At 36.2% G+C, this 12,527-nt stretch overlaps 1 protein-coding gene across 1 annotated transcript in view; it reads right to left on the bottom strand.

Moving 5' to 3' along the window:
* LOC135201955 (uncharacterized) overlaps positions 1 to 12,527 on the bottom strand; it is a 63,590-nt gene that overhangs the window by 16,034 nt on the left and 35,029 nt on the right. Inside the window, 13 exon segments of the mRNA XM_064231235.1 lie at positions 1,197 to 1,343; positions 1,555 to 1,639; positions 1,805 to 1,947; positions 2,097 to 2,207; positions 3,523 to 3,661; positions 4,968 to 5,139; positions 5,286 to 5,466; positions 6,406 to 6,627; positions 8,385 to 8,666; positions 9,498 to 9,701; positions 10,957 to 11,106; positions 11,207 to 11,386; positions 11,561 to 11,725. Coding sequence (XP_064087305.1) covers positions 1,197 to 1,343; positions 1,555 to 1,639; positions 1,805 to 1,947; positions 2,097 to 2,207; positions 3,523 to 3,661; positions 4,968 to 5,139; positions 5,286 to 5,466; positions 6,406 to 6,627; positions 8,385 to 8,666; positions 9,498 to 9,701; positions 10,957 to 11,106; positions 11,207 to 11,386; positions 11,561 to 11,725 — 2,181 coding nt within the window.

Raw genomic sequence — 12,527 nt, forward strand, 5'->3', positions numbered from 1 at the left:
TAAGTAATAGAGAAAGAGAAAAAGCCTTCACGAAGTGAAGAAAACCAAGCATACGACTTGAAGTGGGCAGAGAGGCAGGCAGAGAGGCGAGCAGCACGTCTATCCACCAACGCGGCCGAAAGCAAAGTAGCTCCTCTCCTCGCAATCAAGCTGACCACCAACTGCCGGACAAGTAGTTAACGGTAACCGAACCCCCTTGTTCGAAGCTTACGACCGGTTCAGCTGCCGCTAAGTACCTTCCTATTGTTAAAGGACTGAGGGTTTGTTTACGTATCGGAACAGACACAAACAGGTGGTCATTCACAGTGAGAATGAATAAAATACAGGTCAATCTAGATTAAGCTGGCCATATGCCATCATGGGCACTTGCTCCTGGGTAGCCTATCAAATAAGATACAAAAGTGTACATGTATAAATAACAAGGAAGCAGTTTAAGGTTAGTTGAAGCCCATACAAGCCAAGTTTTCACTGGTCAACAGCATTGTGTTTCATTTCCAGATGTTTTGCTGTAAAGCTTGCACCCTAAGGTGTTAGGATGTCCTTGGTTGTGTTGAGTGTCTTATGTAACAGGACCCTCACCAGTCAGTGACTATGCCCTTAACTGTTTTGAAGTATCACAGCTTTATCACTTGCCTTTCTTTAGCTGTTCCTTTGGATTTCTCTGACATTTGGAAGTGTTAATAGTTGTGAGAGTGACTAGGGAAGTATTACTCATACCAGGAAGAAAAGACCACCACCTTCTGGTTATTTTACTGATAAAGATATCAGTGAAGAGAAGCACCAGAAGTAACCATGGAACACCTAAGTCCTCACACCCTTTCCTCCTCCTTACAACATTCAAGTACATACTGTAATTAGCTACTCCTTTCTTGTTTACTGATTTGAATCAGCAAAAGGAATTAACAGCTTTTATTTCTATATAAATGTACCCTTGTTTTTAGAGTCAGTGTCTCATAAGTATTATTATTGAAATAAATCTAATCAATGAAATGAACCAAGAAAAAAAATTGTCATATCTAATGTTCTTAAAATAGACTCATGCTTTTTAAAGTTTACTTTCTGAGTATAATATCTGTTGCTACACTCTAAGCTATTGCTTATCAAGGCAGAATCTGAATACAGTGCTACATACTTGCAATATGAATGCATAAATATTTCATAAATCCATTACCATACAAAATAAAGAAATACTTCACCTGGAGTTGATTGATGTTGTTTTCATGCCGATTCATTTGACTGGCAACCTTGCCAGGCCATCGTAGGTCAAGCTCTGTTTCTAGTTTGGCCTTCACATCTTCTAGGCCAGCTTGTGCACCCATTCCAAGTTTGCAAGCTCTTGTCACCTTATGAAGACAAGGAGTAGTCAGTTATTTTTATGAGAATAATCTATTAGTAAATTAATAAGAGTAATGAAATTGAAATACAGAATAAAAACTATAAGATATTTCATCAGATTGCAATTACTCCATTAACAAGAATTTTCCTTTTGTGTCTTCTTAAGAGCAAGCCCCTTTTTTACTAATTCTTGCATTAGTGATGCTGTAATATTCTTACTTGGTATGTTTGTTCCAGTGATGCAAGTTCTTGCCGGAGCTCATTTATCTGTTTGTTAAGAGACCTACGTTCTGTGCGGCTCTCTCTGTTTAGATAAAGTGTATGAAATGATTATTGCATACAGACAACTGGTAAAGGTAAAAATGATCTACAGTCACTTTTAATTTTCCAAGTCCTTCACAAGCTCCATTGAGCTGGATAATAAGGTATAGTATTTGCAGATTTATAAATGCAATGCAACAATACAAACCTGTGCTTGCGAATAGCTAACTCCTGAGCTTTCTTGGCTTTGGCTAACTGTTGCTCTAATTGCTGCAGATGTTCTTTTGTGAGGAGATTAGCTGATGCATACTTTCCCTCCTGGGGCCACTGTACTGCTGCTAAACTGTCAGGCTGAATGAGAAAATAGATCAAAATGTAGGATACCAAAATTTTTGTAAAGCACTGCTTACAATATTTATATAATTGTCATTCATAATGTTAGATTTTCCATGCAATACTACATACATGCATTTAGTACTATACAAATGAACTGAATTTACCTGGGTATTTGGGTAAGGTAAGACAGTAACTGTACCCAAGTCTCCACTGGTCTGACTTTTCCGCAGCCAAACAACAGATGGAATTGCTCCTAGCTCTTTCTCGCGGTTATTCTTTCATAAAATACCAACAAATATTAGTTTTCAAATGGTGAGTTTAAGAAACTCAGCCTAAAATTAACAAGCACAAAATTCTTCCTTATGAAGGTCACAGAGGTCCTGTCTGTAGTATAGTACTATACAATGATCTCTCAGTAATTTTGGTTGTTAGTTACCATTCATGATTACACAGGCAAAGGTCGTGAAATAACTTGTCACCTTTTATATAAAACTATAATGGATTAGAGTAAAGCTTTGTAAGAGACATTTTTCATGGCAAGCAATCGGAAACAAGACTAGGTCGTATGCCTTTTAACTAATGAAGATCACATAACTAAGATTAGTCACTGGGTATTGAGACCAGCATTTGAATTTTCTTGTTCTTTTAAGGTTTTTAAGTTGTTAATATGTATCAATTGTATTATTATTAAAAAATTAAACACATTTATATGCACAGAATGTTCACAAGTAAAAAGAGAAAAGTAGAGCTGAGAGAAAGAAGAACCTAAGAAACAAAGTAAATCAACAAACAAATCAAAGGTATACCAGCAAATAAATTAATGTATACAGAAAACGAGCACTTTAGAAGCCAGCTAGAAAATCGAGACAGTGATGCATAATAGGTCATAACAGCACTGCAGCCTGCTTTGAATCCGAGATTCAACACTGTTTAGCAGTCTGTATGAAAAACTTTGATGGTACTCCATCAAGCGAGTGGCATTCTCGCTTTATGGTGCATCAGTAAACACGATGATGGAAAAAAAAAAGTCTTATGGAAGTTGGACAAACAGGATTTCTTCAGATGTTGACCTGAATAAGATAATTTAATCAAAATAGTCTTGCATATTCCAAAGTTTGTGCTGTCGTTCTTTAAAATCTTAACATTCGTGAAATCAAAACTGGATATTTTAAAAATGTTATTTAACATCTCTTAATTGTTAAATAGTTGGGAACATTGTAATACTGATTCAAAAGTATCCTCCAAGGGAATATGGTGTGCAAGAAAAAAAAATGAAAGAAATTTCTTCCAAATATTTTCCTTTTTCTACTTTTCCTATTTAAAAAATCGAACTAACATTAACTAAAATGCCTTCTCCATATTGGAATATAAATTCTGTAATACAATTATTGCCAAGATCGCCATTGAAGGAATTAAGCCCAATGTTTCACTGGATATTTCAACAAAAGTACAATTAAACAATTTCTAGATTATTTATATAAAAAAATCATGTTGAATATTCATCAAAAGTATTTTCTTCAGGGAAAACACAAATTACACTAACTATCATCTAGAATTAGAAAGTTTAGTGCTGCACATAGACCAACATACCTGTAATGTGGTCAAAGAAGACAGGGCTGAGTGGGTGAGATGTGTAGCACGTACAAGGCGACGGAGAACTGCTGCATGGCGTCTTTCTTCTCCTGTCCTCTCACGGCGACTCTTTTCCACAGTACCTGCCACTCTCCACCTTTATTTTTTTTACATGTTGAAGGAATTTTTGTTATGTGGTGACAAAATTCTATAGAAAACACAACACTAAAGAAATATCATAGAACTCCTGAATGAATGCTACAGACCAAACCATATAAGAACTAAATTCCATGTATTAAATATTGGGAAACAGGGACAATTAAAAAAGATCGCTTTTAAGTTTTTCTTTATGGTCACAGTTAAAAAAGAAAGCATTTAAAAAGAAAAAAAAAAACCACTGTAGGTATTTAATGCAATTGTCCTTACTAAAACGATTAAAATCAGTAAGAAATATTTACCAACTATCTTGAGGTTGTCATTCAAAATATCTGGGGTCATTAATTAATTCGCTTGAAGGTTAATAGCTCTCAAAAAGAAGGCCGAGGCTTTCCTAACAAGAGGGCAGCATACTCCCCTCTTGTTGCATTACGATAAGATGTTCTAGTAGTGAGCATTTGTTGCTCAACAAAGCATTTTGAACTCGTTGTCAGTTCTTTCAGCTGTCCTGTTGCTGCGCCATCTGGTTCAAGAACTTTCTAATGGCCCAATATAGTCCTGCCTGACTACCATTTCAAATCGGCAGCCAGCTGCCAAACTTGCACATTATATCCTAGTTTCAAGTGGCTTGACTCACTGACCAAGTTATAGCAAGATTCCAACGAAAGATTGAACACATTTGCAGAAGACTATTTGACTGCTAAAAAGGAGCTTGTTTAAGTAAGTACCTTTGAATATCTAGTTCAAGACACTGTACTCTCTGAAGATTGTCATAAAAAAATCATAAAAAACCAATCACAGATCCTGTAACCTTACATTAATGTGTATGCTAAGAGAGGGATGGCCTTCACAAGAGGCATCAAAACAGTCAAGAAACTCCAAAAGTTGCTTACTGTAACACAGTGGATATCTTGTACCGCAATCCAAGCAAATGATTTAAAGAATTAGGGAGGGCAAGTTCCATAACTTCTACTCTTTTGGTTATTCTGGAATGCAATGCTCAAGAATCTAGGACGTATAAGGATGCCGAGCAATAGAGCCAAAAGCCATGGATGTCACAACAGAAATCTGGAGTATTCTCCACCTGAATAGCAGAAGTAACTTCAAAGAAAGCAAACAGTTGGTTTTGATCAAATATGTATACTAGTACATAAAATCATATGGCTAAATCTAACACGAGTGATAACAAATCTTAAACAAGGGCTCACCTTTGTCGTCAACTACTTCTCAGCTAATCCCTAGTCATTGATGAATGATAACGAACTTGTGAGATTCCCAATATCCCTTTAACTCATGTAACGGCTCACCTGAGATCCCTTAGAAGGGTCACGAGCGAGAAAACAGCCGGGTCACACCCTGGCGGTCTAGGGCCGTTCTCATCCATTCTTGCTTCGTCGGTGCCAAGTCCCGAATCATTGTCTCCACTGTCATCACCTTCATCGTTGCCATCACTATCACCGCCTTCACTGCTACTTGAAACTGGGAGGAATTTTTATCATAAAAGAAAATGAAAATTAACTTGATGGTAACCATAAAAAATTGTTCAAAACTTGGAATATCTATACTCTTGGAAATGTCAAGAATGTGTATAAGAAGCTACATTCCTTATTTTTATATGGACATACCAGATTGTCTGTGAGCTGGACCAGGTGTGGTGCGGGATTCAAAATACCGAGTAAGCTGAACTTCAAACTGAGCGTTGTCAGTAACCAAGTGGTTGAAAGCTCTTTCAACTTCTCCTTCCAGTTCTACCAGACACTCTAATTCGTGGTCGTAGTCCTGTATTCTCTTTCGTAGTGCCAACACCTAAAACACATCATGCATGAACACAGAAATTACTTTTAATTTATAAAATTATAACATTTTTATGACTTGCATAATTATAGAGGCATTTCACGTAGCAAGTGCATTATTTGTAAATATAAACCATATAAATGTCTAAATATAACAAATTAATTAACATATCAATTCAGAAGTGTCATAGCTACTGATTTTTTTTGTTTGGGATTATTTTGGCAATGGAAAGACTGAGTAACTTAAAATTCTAAGGTATTAAGTTCCCTATATTACCTTTACTATATTCTTTGGAGGCAATGAGTATGACAGAGCATTATGGTTATATGGAGAGAAGAAAAATTTACTTGAACATTAAAAAAAAAGTATGATTAGTATTAAAGGTGTAAATTTTTTTTATGACTGACAGTTTGATATGATATATGTAAGTGCAAGCTGTTTCATTTTCTTTCCCTAATAAAATACATAGAAATCTGTCACATCTAAATTTGTCACAAGCAGAATATTGTGTCATGGTTTTGTATAGTGGTTGAAAGATTCACAATTGTATGAAGTATATTTGTGATCATCATAACAGGAGCTATTGCATGTTATCCAACATCTCTCTCCTGCTTTAAAATGAAATATGAAAATAGTCAGAAAGTAAACAAGCAGAGGTGAAAATGTTCTAAACTTGAACATTAAAAATAGTTAAATAAACATTTCAAAGTTGTTATGCTAGGGGTGAATTGCAAAAATTCCTGTTATCATAATAAAAAAATATGTGGATCTTTTAAAGACGCTATTGATGGGAAGATTATTTCGAGAATCCCCAATAGTATCTGGAAACTATCACCTTTGTTTTTCCACATAAGAATTTTGTATTTCCTCCATGTTGAATTTATGACGGAATCAGTGAAGAAAAATGTTTTCCTATTTGACCTTGAAACGGACCTTTGCACAATGCTTTACCTTCTCTTTCACAACTTGTCTTTCTTTAAGCCTTTCTCTTAGACTCATCCTAAGCTTCTTTTCGGTGTCCCTGTAGTGTACTCTCACGGCCACTGTCTTCACCAGCTGCCCTGCCTGCAACACTGCCCACGCCAGTCTCCATCGCTCGTCAACCACTTGGCGTGCAATGTCATCCAGTACTCTATCAGCTTCCTTGCCAGTATCTTGAACTGCTTCTGGAATCTGGAAAGAAAAAAGTACCCATAATGAAAGCTTTCTTTTCAAAATAACTTCTTTTAAAGATGCATCATCTTGTTTTATTTGTATTACTGTTTATAATAATTATATATGTACAGTCATACCCCTACATATGAAAGTCCCTATGTACGAAAAATCCAGGTTACGAAGGCAAAGACAGAGATTTTTTGCTTCTGTGTACGAAAATAATTCAGGTTGTGAAAGGGTGTAAAGTCCGAGTTCGCCCAGGCGGGCCGCCGAGAACAATTTTAAAACTCGCACGCCGACAACTCAGTAGACTCGCCACCATCCTCCCGCTCTCCCATTGGTCAGCATCTATTCCATCATGCATCTACGTAAGAGAGTTCCTCGACCATTTCGTTTCGGCAGCGTTATCGTACACACATGGAATTTGTTCGTTCACATAGATTTCGTTCGTTAATGTAAATTCGTGTTAGTGATTTCGCTTTTGTTGTAATGTAAGTTACCTTATCGTGTTGTGTGTGAACCTAATTACTTATGTTATTAGCCATGGGTCCCAAGAATGTTGCTGAAGTTCACAGAAAGAAGAGGATGCTTTCTATGGAGACGAAGATGGAGATAAATCAAGAAGTGTTCATGTTTTCTGTCATTTGTTAATGTGTTTCGTAAAGTTTAGTGTTAATGTTTTCTGCCATTTTTTAATGTGTTTCGTAAAGTTAAGTGTTCATGTTTTCTGCTGTTTGTCCTTCTCCTCTGTCGCCACTTTCGAACATCGCCTCACTCGAAAGGTAAGGTTCCACACATATGTACATACATATACTTACAGTATTTCTTGTACCCTGAACACCAATATACTTTATTTACAGGTATGTACAGTAATGGTTAGGTTAGGTATTGAATGGTTCAAATTGTTGTATTTCATTGTTTATTGGTCAATTTAGCTTTATTATAAAATTTACTGTGGTATTTTTGTAGGACTTGGAACGAATTAGGCAATTTACATGCAAAATGTAGTTCTGGATACGAAAAAGTCAGGTTACGAAGGCCGCTTTGGAACGGATTGATTTAGTAACCTGAGGCACTACTGTATTCTAAATGAGCATTTTTCAGTTGAAGCAAAGCAACTGAGAAGGAAGGGAGTATACGTAAATGATTATAGTGGAAGCATCTATATATTGTATTTGATATAATTAACAGTGAATCACAATGATTATAACCCAAACCACATAACAGAATAAACATATAAAATAAATATTCAGTGAATAAATGTTTAAAAAGTAAATACAAGAGAGTACGCTTCAAGTGTAGCTACCAACAAGTAACTGAACAAATCACTTGTCAGACATTCCAGATAACTGGTAAGGCTGCAAAATTTTGGTCTTAAAAAGGGTGAAATTTGGAATGAGCCAAAGATAAAAACTTAGACTGCTCAATGAAAATGCAGAGAAAGAACTCATTATTATTATTATGATTATTATGCAGATTCAACAAAAGTGCACGTAAAACTATTTGTAGATATCAAAATGACAACTCTTTATGGTTGTAAAGAACTCTTTTGGTTGTGGGTTAAACATGTCTAAGGAAAGCAATACATAGGACTATAACTCTCCTCTATTAGAAAGAACAAACTTGTGGTAAGGAAAAGCCTAAGGTAACTTAACAATTAAAAAGGACAGTCTTAAAGTAAGAGCTCGTTATAAAACGTTACCCCGAGTGAAAAACCAGTGAAAATAGAGTAAATAAATACTGAAACCAATATTATACATACACTATTAACATACCTGGCTGAGTTCTGTGAGGTAACCAATCCTTCGTCGCTGAATTTGCTGCACCTGATCTAAGGACATGGGTGGACGGGGCATTGGCGTTGGGTTAGGCGAATATCTCCCGCTCTTTCTTCCTTTCCCACTATATTTTGGAGTCCGGGTTGTAGTAGCACCCGTCCTTCCTGTGCGGACGCTCCGGGATGTCGTTAGGGAACGGGAACTGGTCCCTGTTTGAGGAGTTTTGCTAGATTTGGCCAGTCTCGGTGACCCCGCCAGACTCAAAGGAGGTACATCTGTCTGGTAAAACATGTCATTTTAGTTCCAAGTAAATATTGGCTTAGCCTTTATGAAAACATTCTACTTATCATAATGGTAATTTAGATATCAAACAATATAGTACCTTCATAATATTCAAATTAAACAGCCCCTAGTCTAATGCTCCTGGCAATGCCTTGAAAAATATTTGGATAATCTCACAACTGTCACACAGGAAAACGACTGAGATCAATAAGTGCCTTTCCAAAAAATAGCAATACTATACTATTCTTTATACTATATACATTATACAGGATTTTGAAAGTTCCATAAAATACCATAACCATGCAAACCATTTATTGTGATTGACAATGCTTTACTTCTGATCACTTAATGTGGAAGGTTGGTTACAGTATTTATATGGAAGATGCAGGTGTAGAAGCTACCATCTGTATCCATCAGAAATGCCCTTGAGACAAGACACAGATGGGAGTTAACAAGGACTTACAACAATTGGCAGCTGATGCTTCACATCACAGGACAACCACAATTTCCAGTACCACTAACATCATTATTATGAAATTTCCTTTTATATAGTACACTTCTCAAATGTTCACATTCACCAGTGATGAGAATTGATGTACTGTCAATTGAAATAGTGTAGGTTTTTTTTTTTCTTGTTAATAGTATGTAAAGTTAGAATTATGAGAAATTAAAAAAAATTTCATGTATTCAGGAAACTTAAAAATTAGCAATTAAGGGGATATTCAATAATTAATCTTTGCGGCATTGTAGAAACACATGAATGAAGGTCCAATGATAATATAGGATATTACCAATCACCTCTTAATCAGTCATGTGCTAACCCCTTACCCCTTCACTGTCTCTTTTGACATTATGAAAAGAAGACCTCTTGTCAGCTTCAGTAGGTGGCATTCTTGGTGAGGATTTGGTTCTCCTGCTAGTATTTGTTCCTCTCTGAGTGCTGTTGTCTGCTCCTAGTCGTCCTGAGGTTTCTAGGGGCCCATCTAAATCTAAGAGGTCACAATAGAATTCATTTACCAGCTCATCTGATATCTGTGAAACAAAGAGAATTACGTATTAATATTATTTCAGTAGTATCTCGAACCTATTCACATGGAACATACAAATAAGGGCCACTGACTTAAAATTTAAGTTTCCCCAAAAAATTTTGGTTTCAACTTCCCACTGCAGACCCCTAGCTGTACCAGTAACTGATCATGATTTTTCATCACCCTGGGGGAGATGTGAACCCATGACATCTGAGTGCCATGCCACGACACTAACCACTATGCCAGCAAATATTATGAAAATGTTGAAAATGCTTAAGTAAAGCCAGAATTATGAGAAATTCCTAAAAACTAAATTTCATTTTAATAATCTTGTTTTAAGGCGTTTTCTAGCTATTGTAAGCTGAAAATATGGTATGGAATACATTTCAGTTCATTAACTATTAGGCGTTAGGTTTCCAGGGTGTGTATGTACACAGAGCAAGAATGAGTATGTACAGAGCAGGAATGAATACATAGGTAGAAAACAGTGTCAAACATTACTTTTTAATGGCATTAAAGAAGCACTCTTGCAAAAACCTGACTTAGGTGGTAAATTTACCTACTAGTTCAACAATTTTATTGGTATCCATACAAAAATATTTTGGCTTTTACAAACTCAGAGTGACTGATATAGTCCAGAAGCATTTGATTTGTTTGATTGAATACTGATTGGAAATCTGAAAATTTCATTACTGAGTGGCATCAATGTGTTGCACATAGCTGATAATGATTCTGTTCAAAATGTATGATATGAAAAATAACATGAATGTGCACTGAAAAAACTCTTAGTCATTATTTTACAAACAGGGCATTTCTTTTTTATATACCTTTCTAACAGACATCTGAACTTATTGCATTTTTCATCTATTAACTCATGCCTTATCTAGAACCTCAAAAAAAAAGTTACCTAATCTCAAGGTTTATGTTTTCACCACAGCAGTTAACTTAAACCAGGATTATAATATTAAATCTTATTGGGATTCAAATCTGGCTCTAAATGTTACCCAAAATTGTGAGTGTCATTAAATTATATGATAATATTTCTATCTTCTGTTTCTTACTTTTTCATTAAGTTTATAGATTTTCATTTGTGAACTGAAAACACCTTAACGCTTCCCTTGTTTTTTGTGTTCTATTCTCACTATTCGTAAAAAATCAGAATTCCCTCAAAGGGCTAGTCTTTTGTTTTATATACTCAACATACAGCTTACATCATACACCCTTTGTTTGTCTCAAGAACATACATCACCAAATCGAACCTTGACACTCAGATGCAGCTGTTGGTGCGTTAAATTGAGGGAAGGGTGACCCCACTCTGCTCGATGAAGATTTACTTGCTGTAAAACTGCTGACTGAGCTTCAGCTGCATCTTGTAATCTCTCCTTGGATCTCTTGCTCTCTACTTCGATCTGGAAGTGTTATCATTTGTCATAAAGTCAATTTCAAGTTACAAGTTAGAATTATCACTGAATATGAGAATAGGTCATACTACCAAGTTGTACGTTTTACCCGTCCTAGAAGACTCCACAGTTTGCTTTCAACTTCTTCAACTGTGACACTGGCTGGGGGTACAGTTACTTCATCCTTGATGACTTGATCATGGTCCTCCTCACCTTGCATCCCTTTACCATTTCCATCATCACCTTCATTTGTAAGAGGCAGGTTGTGCTCTATTTTATACGACGTCAGCTGCCAAATGTAATGGTAATATGGTTAGAATGACCACATTTTCATTATGAACACTTGGGAATAAACTTTTGCAACTGTGACAAATCTATGGAACTAAAAAAGTTCTCATAACAGGTTATATTTTAATAGACCTAGCACAGACTTAAAAGAACTAATGGGGAGAGAAAAACATACCTGAGCGCTTCTGGCATCTTCTCTCGCTCGATATCCTTCCAAACGACTGAAGGCAGTCCTCCTCCATTTCAACTCCCGCCCAACATCGAGATCAGCTTCCGAGAGTCCACCCTCACCGCCCACACCTCTCCCAGCTGCACCAACACGCCCTACAACTTCACGAACCTGTTTAAAAGAAATGGTAGCAGTTAAGAGACCCCTATCTATTCATGAATGTTTGCAAGTCAATTACATAAACGAAAAACACCGGAGAACAGAAGGAATGGAATAACGGAGTTTAGGACAAGGCCAAGCGCTTGCGACCTATAAGGTCATTCAGTGCTGGAAGGAATATTGAGTAGGTAGGTTTGAAAGGTTAATGGGGGGAGGGGGAACTTTGCAGATGCACTATGACGCAATTGTTAGGAAAGGGTGGATAGCAAGATGGAAGAAAAAATAATATGAATGGAGGTACAGTAAAGAAAAAAAAGGGTTGCAGCTAGGGGGCTGAAGGGGCACTGCAAAGAACCTTTAATAATGCCTATAGTGCATCCCATGACCGGTGAGGTGCACTGACAGCACTAACCCCTTATGGGGTGCAGAACAGAAGATTTAATACATACATTCTTCAGAATTTTTTCTATTTTCTAAAAACAAAAACATTTGTAAAACACGAATATACTTATTTTACATTAATTTCACTTATTAAATTTTATCTTTCACTGTCCCCCCCACTTTTCATTTTATCAACTGTTTTTAGTATTCTTGTGTTCAAATCAGGGTTGGAAGTACGGTACAGTACCCTCAAATCGTACCATAATTCCTTATTCATAAAGATTCATAAAAATTCTTAAAATTTGATCCCAATGTTTACCTTTTTTAGAAGCTATACATATATATTACAATTCATTTTGGCTATCATTTATTGCTATTGTGCTACTAGTGATAAACCCTCTTCATTGTCGATAAAACTTCCTAATAGAGGATA

The sequence above is a fragment of the Macrobrachium nipponense genome, chromosome 30, assembly GCF_015104395.2.
Source record: "Macrobrachium nipponense isolate FS-2020 chromosome 30, ASM1510439v2, whole genome shotgun sequence".
Taxonomy (NCBI): domain Eukaryota; kingdom Metazoa; phylum Arthropoda; class Malacostraca; order Decapoda; family Palaemonidae; genus Macrobrachium; species Macrobrachium nipponense.